The following is a 9,715-nucleotide window of genomic DNA, read 5'->3' as shown; positions in this document are numbered from 1 at the left end:
TTTTGTTTCTATGATCAAACCTGGATGTTTGGTTCTAGCAGCAAAAGGTTGTCAAAGATGCTAAAATGGTAAAAGATGCAAATTTGAGTGTTGATCTCCCATTTATGAAATGTTTTTTACACTAAACAAGGAAACTTTAAAATACCCAGATTTCTAAATGAAGTTTGGTATGACACCCCCCCACATGTAAGAACAGCATAATATTGTGATAAAAAATAAAATTCACACTCTGACCTCTGCTCTCCACAGACCCGCTCCCAAAAACGAGGATGAGATGATGGTCGCCATTTTCGAGTACATCGACCGCCTCTTCAATATTGTGCGGCCCAGAAGAGTTCTCTACATGGCCATCGACGGAGTGGTGAGTAACGTTCAGTGACGGAAACCTGCCCTTAGATTTTATCCATCAAATGTTGTTTTTCATATTGTCAAATATGGCTGGTAGGGTAGTAGTCAGTTTCTATCTTATTCCAAATAATCTGATGTTACCTGGGTTAACGTAGACAGAAAATAGCTCTGATGACCAGCCTGAAAGCAGCTGCTGTACAGTAGAAACAACATCCTGTTTAACTCCACCAGGCTCCGCGGGCCAAGATGAACCAGCAGCGCTCTCGGCGGTTTCGTGCCTCCAAAGAAGGAGTGGAGCTAGTGGAGGAGAAGAATCGCATCAGGGAGGAGATCATCGAGAGAGGTGTGTGTTTGTGCTGTTTTTAAATCCCTGCTACAAGTAAAGAGAATGTACGTCGGCTCAAACCTCAGGATGTGCAGAGCATTACACAACATTTTCCTCCTGGCAGGACGTTATTTTCTCTGAGCTCCTCGACAGCTCCGCAGTCTGTAAATGTTTGGTCATTTTGGTGTTCTTTGGTGTCTTTTGAGCAGATAGATGTTTCACTGTGTATTTATGGGATTGTTTGTCTTTTATAATGTTAACTCTTTATGTAATCTTACTTATTATTTCCTCTACAGGAGGTTATCTTGCACCTGAGGAGATTAAAGAGAGGTTTGACAGCAACTGCATCACTCCAGTAAGTGGGAGAAGTGTTTTCACAGTCTTTCATACTTATTACTGGATATTTTAGTGTCTTTTATTGCTGTGTTTTTTTTTATAACGGTAATGTTTATTGTTATTTTTTGGTTTTGTCAGTTTTTGTGATGCAAACTTGGTACACTTGTTGGTTATATATATATATATATATATATATATATATATATATATATATATATATATATATATAGATGTATTTTTGACTACAACAAACAGCAGAATGACCGGATATGACTTGTTTTGTCTGCAGGGAACAGAGTTTATGGACAACCTGGCTCAGTGTCTCCGATACTACGTCGCAGACCGACTCAGCAATGATCCCGGATGGAAGAACATCACGGTGTGTTGCTGCTCGGCCTTTCAAATACGACCAGAAACGTATTGACATTTTATAGACAAAATAGTTGATAGATCAATCAGAAAATAATGTTAAAATTAATTATCCTTTTTTACTTAATGTTTAGTTTTTCAGCTCTTGGCGGTTCGTATGTTGACACGGACTGTGTTGTTGACAGTCGCTAACTTTTTAATACCTTTTTATTATCCAGGTCCTCCTGTCTGATGCCAGTGTTCCTGGTGAAGGTGAACACAAGATTATGGACTACATCAGAAGACAGAGAGGTACAGCTGCCTTACACTGATGAGTTCTAATAATTTACTCATGCCTCTTGCGATACAAAGGAGTACGTTAAAGCACATGTGCTTTTGCACGGTCACGACTCCAGACTGCGACCAAAATGGTGGTCATGTCTAGAAGGTAACCCACAAGTTGCGAAACTCTCAAGAGATGGTTAAGGTTAAACATTGACCTTGAATGGTTATGGTTACAATGGGTCGTCGGGCAGCGAGTCTCACAAGAGTTTTTGCAAATCTTTGCGAGTTTTGGCAATTTATGGGTTACCTTCTAGACACGACCCATTTTTTTTGTGATTGTGCAAGTAAAAACTGGTCAGTCATTAATTAATACCATGCTGTACTAAAAATGTGTGTTCAGAAGGTTCAGATATGTCATCAGACATTTTGTTGACTCAAGTTTGTGATTTGTTTTGACAGCTCAACCAAACCACGACCCCAACACTCACCACTGTCTGTGTGGAGCTGATGGTAAGCCTTTACATTTCAGTCTTATATAAGGAATAAGATCAATCAAATACTAGTTAAATAATTAATAAATGTTATTAGCCAGAAGTTAGCTTGTTTAACTGTTTGACTACTTTGTCTACAACTCTGTCATCATATAAACATCCTTTTTCTCTCTCAGCTGACCTGATCATGCTGGGCCTCGCCACCCACGAGCCCAACTTCACCATCATCAGAGAGGAGTTTAAACCCAACAAGCCCCGCCCCTGTGCGCTCTGCAATCAGATAGGTCATGAAATCAAAGACTGTCAGGGGACGGCCAGAGAGAAACAGGGACAGGTGAGCTCAGTAACATGGACAATATAGAGAACATGTTTGTAAGCACTGTGGCAGGAAGGGGTTTTTATGACAACAGAACTTTTTCTTAAATGCAGAACTAAGATGGCACATTTTATCCTGTACTTCAGCTATGGAGCAAATGGGGAAACAAACAAACATCAAATATGTTTTGTGATATATTATGTTTTTGCATTTGCTTGACAGATTTAATTTTATGTCAGCTGGTGCTGTGACGCAATCTGGATATTTTAGTGATCACAGCAACATAAATGGAAAATTAAAAAGTTTTTCTCTTGTCATCTTTTTACCTTCCTGTCTGACTTTCTCTAAACGCAACGTGACTTTTACTGTTGCTTATGTATCGACAGTATTTGGAGATTTGTTTATGTTTTAAATGATGACAACTTCCTGTCTGTAAATCCAGAAATGTGTCACGAATGAGACTTGATCTGTTTTGTTTTCCTTCTTCTCTTTCAGCACGATGAGTTTGCAGACACGATGCCGATGTCTGAGCAGGAGTTCATATTTATCAGGCTGTGTGTTCTGCGGGAGGTAGGATCTTTATCTTCTTTGGGGGAATAAATCACGTCATTGCTTCCTTATTTTAAAAAGTGACAATGGTTGGTCAAGGGTGGCGCTATAGTGTCTGATATCCATTCAACTCTAATAAATGACGCCTGTCATGTCACTCCACTAATAGGACATTGCTTATGTCACACAGGTACATTTGGTTGTCTTAATGGCTGTTTGAACTAGAATGAGTACCAGAGCAAACTCTTGCCTTTTAGAAATAATAATAATAATTCTTCCTTCCCTCCATGTTTTCAGTACCTCGCCAGAGAGCTGACCATGGCCAGCCTGCCGTTTCCCTTCGACTTTGAGAGGAGCATAGACGACTGGGTCTTCATGTGCTTCTTCGTTGGAAATGACTTCCTGCCGCACCTGCCGTCCTTAGAGATCAGGTGAGATCATTTTCTCCTCTTTTTAAGAAGCTCTTAAGCCTTTTAAAAGTCCTCCTCCCTACTCCTAACCGTTTCTCACCTTGGGAGGTCTTTTAAGGGCTAAGTTGCTTTGTGAATAGCTTTCATCTGTACAAGGATCTAGTCTTAACTTTAAGGGAAAATTCTGAGAAAACATCATAATTCTAAGAATTTTCTTAGAATTGTGCCACTAGGAGCAACTCTCGCTTTATGAATACGGCCCATGGCTTTAATTTTAGAAAAAGTGGTAGCGGTTGTATGTTTTGGTCTTTAACTCAGCTCTGTTTTCTGTATTCAAGACCTTAAAAAGGTACTGAAGTATAATAAATGTACTTACACTGTCAAAGGATTTTTTTTTACTGCCTGCAGACTCGATTATTCCAGAATTTCTCGAGACTTCGGCTTTCTTTAAGCTTCACAAAAACCGGGTTAATTGCAGGACAGTTGTATTGTTGCTTTAGACGGTGCAGGTGTTTCCTTTATTACTTGTAATCCTGTCATCACTTCACTTTAACCTCCAACACCGATGACTGAAAACTGGAGAAGCTCAGCCCTCTATTGTTATGTTTCACTACTTTTCTTTATTTGTATAAGGATGAAATAGAGCACCAAATGTTTGTTGGTTACCTGCCAAAGCAGCCAAATATCCTGCTGCTGTCAAAGACGAATCAGTGTTTGGTGTCTGTTCAGTGTCCCATCCTGAACGACTCGTCTTTAATTATTGACCGGTGTTGTTTTTGTGTCTCACAGAGAGGGAGCGATAGATCGACTGGTCGGTATCTACAAAGACGTTGTGCACAAAACTGGAGTGAGTATCAGCACATGTTCGTCTCGTTCAGTGTTTCCAGTCGTGGATTATTATTTGTCTTTAAAGCAGCCGTGGTACTGTGACCTCACCGGGCCTGTGTTTGTCTGCAGGGCTACCTGACAGAGAACGGCTACGTCAACCTGGAGCGAGTTGAGCTCATCATGGCGGCGGTGGGCGTGGCCGAGGACAACATCTTCAAGAAGCGCAAAGAGGACGACGTAAGATTTCTGCAACTTCACACAGTGATCGTTAGACTCCTGGTTCAGAAAAAGAAAAGTCTTTATAAGCTAAATAATATAAAGTGGTATCAGGCCTCAGTACTTTTTGATGCAGGCTGAAATGTGTCTGTAGCAGAGAGATCGAAACCAAACTTTTGTATTCAACTTTGATTCTCAGATAGTTCCTGAATTAAAATCATAATTTTGCCAACTTTAGATTGTTTTAAATTCCTCTAGGGCTTTTTGTGTTTAGAGACATTTAACATTTAAGAACTTTTGTAGAGCTGCAACGATTATTCAACTAATCAATTAGTTGATCGACAGAAAAATAATCGGCAACTATTTTGATAATCTATAAACCCTTAAAAGTATTTTTCTTTTGTGAACTACTTTTTATTAGTTCATGTTGACAGAAAAGAACATGTATACATTTACAGATATAGTTCCAAAACCGTTAAACTTGAATTGATTCATGGTATATAATACCTAGTGTTCCAATAATAATATGGAAACATGCATATCGATATACAATATACCTCAACATAAATTGGTATGTCTGCACAAACAGATACAGGCGTACCTTGCACCTACGTACACATTACTTAAATCCATATGCTTACATGCACGCTCAAACACACACACACAATTACTACGTTAAAAGTCATTTTTCATGCAAAAATGGCAGAAAATGCTTTTTTCAGCCTCTCAAATATGGAGATTTCCTGCGCTCTCTGTTTTATATCATATTAAACTAAATATCTTTGGGTTTGGGACAAAACAAAACATTTAAAGACATCACCTTGGACTTTGAGAAACTCAGATGGACATTTTCCAATATTTTCTGACATTTTATAGACCGAACAATAAATCAATAATTTAGAAAATAATCAGCAGATTAAGCGATAATGAAAAGAATGGTTAGTTGCAGCCCTAAACTTATAGGTTTATATTTCTTAAAGTAAAGTAATTGTAAAAGTATTGAGCTGGTTTAAATGGTGAGTGCCAGTAGTAAATATTTCTATTCTGACCTTAATTAATTTCTTTCTGACATTGATAAGTCTTCATATTTTCTTTGTTTTAGGAAGGCTTCAAGAGAAGAATGAAAGAGAAAAAAAAGAGGATGAAGGTGAGTAAAGCTGGTGGATGATGATGATGATAATACTGTTTTCTGTGTAAAACTAGCTGGCAGATCTTACCTGATAAAACTGTACGGACAAGACAGGAGGAATTCTTCAGTGATAAAACTGCATCTAGAAGATGATCAGAATCTGTGAAGCAGTTTTTCTTTCATTTCTTAATAGAGCTGCAAAGATTAATCGATGTGTTATTGCAGAATGAGCAGCGGGGCCCCGCCTACATGACCTCGGGCCAGTTTGCCCCTCAGGCGCTGGGGAGACGAGACCGACCCGAGGCCGTCCAGAACGCCCGGAACCAGGCCTACGACATGAGGATGCAGCACAACAAGGTACCACAGGCTCTTTATATGGCGTCTCTGTGCAGCTCTGGAAGTCTGGAAAATGATTCAGACAAGTTCCAGGTCTTAAAACAAACCAAACTTTATAGTATTTATAGTATTTTACTTATGTGATAAAGAGTTTAGTATCAGTTTGTTTACATGATACTGATCTCTCATATTCTGGTATATGTCGCTGAGGAGATTAATCTCTAATATAGAAATATTATTATAAAATCCTAAAATATAATACAGAAATGAAGACGATAAAACATAACCGAGAGTTTCCATGTGTAGTTTTGAGGCTGCTGTCCAGTTACATATAGTGATATTCTGAGTGATGTCTTCAGACCCCGTCAGGACATTTTATAACACAACACGGTGATGAATCAGCGCTGCAGGAGTGCAGTCGTGATGATGGAAGTGTTGGTTTTTCTCTCCAGGATGCTGCTCAGTCCCTGAAGTCCACAATGAAGAACGGTGGCAATGTAAGTTACTTGCACATAAAAAAAACCATAAACAGTGTTGGTTTGATTCTAATATATTTATAAAATACAACAGATCAGGCTTTGTCAGGCAGAGAACAGTTTATTCCTGGATTAATTCATGATAAAATGTTAAAATAAAGACAATCATTGTTCTACCAAGCTTTATCAAGATGGATCGTTTAATGTATGTATGTATGTATGTATATATATATATATATATATATATATATATAGATATATATATATATATATATATATATATATAAAACAAATAAACAAAACTAAAGAAAACATGTTTACAAATTCAATGAATTAAATTCAGAAAAGAGTCTTGGTTGTAACTGTCACTCAAACATATTTTGTGGTGATCTGCCCCTCAAAAATGTGGTTAACTAGATCCTTGAATATAATAATCAGGCATAGTAATTGGTGGTATATTAAAGGGATAGTTTGGGTGATTTAAAGTGGGGTTGTATGAGGTACTTATCCATTATCATGGGAGCAAAGTAATGTACTGATGTGGGCAGCAGCAACACACATTTTAGACAAGAATCAATATCAGTTTAAGTGTACGCTATATTTAGAATATTTTCACCTCTTTACCTCGCTGTCAGACAGCCCTTTACCTCGCTGTCAGACAGCCCTTTCTGACGGGGAACTGAAGCCGTTATCTATACTCTCCCTTCAAAGCCACCAGACTCCATTCACAAAAACAGTAATTTTACCTCTCAGAACACGGGAGTTGCTGGACTACTGCTGCCTCCATCTGTTAGTTAGTTTGTGTTATTGTGTGACTTTGGTGAATCCAAACTAATCCTTTAAAACGCCAAATTCAATAACACCGTAGCTTGTACCGTTCCAGCGCTTTGCATTGCACAGTAGGCGAGGTAGACTGGTCCGATGCATACTGGAGATTTTTTCCAAATCACTATGACATCCGTGTATTTTTGGCATACTGGAGATTTTGCTTTTGTTTGCATACTACATGCTACATATTAGCCTAATCCGTACATACTGGTAGTATAGTATGAGGTTTCAAATACAGCCAGACAGACACACAGCCGACAACTTGCAGCTAAACTCACTGATGCTGGTCTCGGTGCATCCCTACTGGAGTGTTTATTTGTCTACATGTGAAAGAGTTGAATTGAATGTTATCTTTATCGTCACCCAGCAGTCATCTAAAAGTCTCAACACAGCACGTCCAAAATCAAAAGCTAATCTTTCCTTTAGCAAACTATGAAAACTTGATCCTTGAAAAATGGTTAAAATGTGGCGATCTCTCCTTTTTAATGTGTATATTTGATGTTTGTGTCTGTCTGAACGTGGTCGCTGTCTCCTGCTTCAGTTCATGGTCATGTTCCCGTTTAACGTGTCTCTTAAAGCTGTTCAGTTTTTCCTGTACGACTTAACAATAGGTGGCCATACATTAGCACATGAATGAAAAGAGCACAAAGGCTTCAGAAAACAGGAAGGCTAAGTAGCTACGGTGGTGATTCATTTATCTTTTCTTTCCATCGGCTTCATTCAAACACATAGACAGACGACAGAGCAGAGAGTTCATCTTTCACTCAGGAAAAATGTTTTATAATCATCCGGTAGTTTTTTATGACGTAATAACAAACATCACCGTCAAATACATAACATGCTCCTGAAAACTGCTTTTTAATTGATGCTATTATACTGTTATATTTTCCCTTTGGTCTTTTATCTGTATGGCGTAAATATGTTTATGAAATATGGATTCAAATTCAAGATCTCATCACTGACCATGTCCGTTTTTATCGCATGTAATGCATCACTTCTTTGTTAGATTAACATCTGCCAAATGGAGTTGAAATGATTAGTTGATGGATCGATTCATCGTTTTGATCAAACATTCCCTAAATCCAGCTTCTCAGTTGTGAGGATTTACTGCTTTTCTTTGTCTTGTGTGATAATGAACTGAAAATAACTAGTGCTTCAATAAGTTTGTATTTATTTTTTGTATATTCTAGTGACCTTCCTTAAGAAATAATCCGTAGAACTTTATTTATACTGTTTTATTGAAATAAAGATGTAAAGAAAACACCAGACAATTTAAAAAATCACAACAAGAAATGCTAAAAACACACACAGCTGAATCATTTTACCCTAAAACATTAAAAACCAATGAAATTAAACTATTTAATAATAAAACAGTATTTGTATTTATCTGTATAGTATTTGATTATTGGTTGGTGGTATTGTTTGTCCAGTTTATGAGTGAAAAAAAGGACACAAATAATAACATATCCATGAAATAAGACTATAGATGGTTCTGATTCTCTTAAACTACAACTTAATCTTTCCATTCCTGTTTTGTTGTTCCAGACGTCTGCGGGGCCCAGCGGCGGCGCAGACAACCGGGGGGTGAAGAGGAAAGCCGAGGACAGCGACAGCGAGCCGGAGCCTGAAGACAACGTCAGGTAAACCTGCGGCGTCGTAGTGGAGGTAGGGGAGGGGTCAGGTGGCAGCGTGGACACGTCCTGTGTTTAGATTTATAGTCAATACAAGCTGCCGTCTGCAGAGCTGGGTATCATTTACAAAATTACGATGCCAGTACCAATTAGTGCTAGGACGATTCACCTATCTCCTGATTCAATATTATCACGATGCTTGGGTGCTGATTCGTTATGTATTGTGATTCTACAAGTATATTGTGATTTTTGTTAACTTTTTTAACACTAGAGTCGACCATGGGAAAAAGTTGAATCATACACTTCTAGGGACTTTTACTTTGGAAAATCTCTATATTACAGGGACATGTCATGTTTTATACTTCTGTTGAATATAATCCATCAATCTTATTTCCATAGATGTATTTTGTATATACAGTTCCCTTTGTTAACACCTTATTTTGAAAAGCGGACGTAGTCCAACGTTTCTACTTCCTCTAACTTCTCCAAGGTGGTCTCTAGCTCTCCCGTCAGCTCCGTTCTCTTTATCCATCCATGGTCGGCTCCATCGGGGCCGTTTCAATGCAGAGAACACAAATGTCAGTATCTGGGTGCTCTACAGTCGTAGCGTCGGCCCATTTGACCACGGAGACGAGAGCGACGGCCGGCTCCACCGCCACGTTACCACCATAAGATAACATTTCCTGTCCGTGACAGAGTTAGCATGCAGCTTTAGCTCTGCTTTGTCTAGCTCTGCTTTTCCTGTCAATGTGTGAAACCCAAAGTGTTTCCATCCTTTACTGGATGTGTAGTGTGCTGGTAAATCAGGATTTATGCAGAAGGGCTGCAACTAATTATTATTTTCATTAGCGATTAATCTGCAG

The 9,715-nt window shown here is 38.5% G+C and overlaps 1 protein-coding gene across 3 annotated transcripts in view; it reads left to right on the top strand.

Annotated features, from left to right (window-relative positions):
* Nucleotides 1–9,715, top strand: part of xrn2 (5'-3' exoribonuclease 2) — a 45,373-nt gene that overhangs the window by 3,670 nt on the left and 31,988 nt on the right. For 2 of the 3 annotated variants that reach the window (XM_037750771.1, XM_037750773.1), the window contains exons 3-17: nt 250–361; nt 580–691; nt 970–1,028; nt 1,299–1,388; nt 1,597–1,669; nt 2,102–2,152; nt 2,310–2,467; nt 2,945–3,019; nt 3,296–3,429; nt 4,198–4,255; nt 4,366–4,473; nt 5,555–5,599; nt 5,807–5,938; nt 6,370–6,414; nt 8,767–8,861. In XM_037750771.1, the coding sequence (XP_037606699.1) occupies nt 250–361; nt 580–691; nt 970–1,028; nt 1,299–1,388; nt 1,597–1,669; nt 2,102–2,152; nt 2,310–2,467; nt 2,945–3,019; nt 3,296–3,429; nt 4,198–4,255; nt 4,366–4,473; nt 5,555–5,599; nt 5,807–5,938; nt 6,370–6,414; nt 8,767–8,861 (1,347 nt within the window). The remainder of the gene's footprint in view (nt 1–249; nt 362–579; nt 692–969; nt 1,029–1,298; nt 1,389–1,596; nt 1,670–2,101; nt 2,153–2,309; nt 2,468–2,944; nt 3,020–3,295; nt 3,430–4,197; nt 4,256–4,365; nt 4,474–5,554; nt 5,600–5,806; nt 5,939–6,369; nt 6,415–8,766; nt 8,862–9,715) is intronic. The other variant, XM_037750772.1, reaches the window with a different exon arrangement.

This window comes from Sebastes umbrosus, chromosome 18 (assembly GCF_015220745.1).
Source record: "Sebastes umbrosus isolate fSebUmb1 chromosome 18, fSebUmb1.pri, whole genome shotgun sequence".
In the NCBI taxonomy this organism is placed as follows: domain Eukaryota; kingdom Metazoa; phylum Chordata; class Actinopteri; order Perciformes; family Sebastidae; genus Sebastes; species Sebastes umbrosus.
Note: the sequence above shows the minus strand (reverse complement) of the source record. Positions and strands in the feature narration are given on the sequence as shown.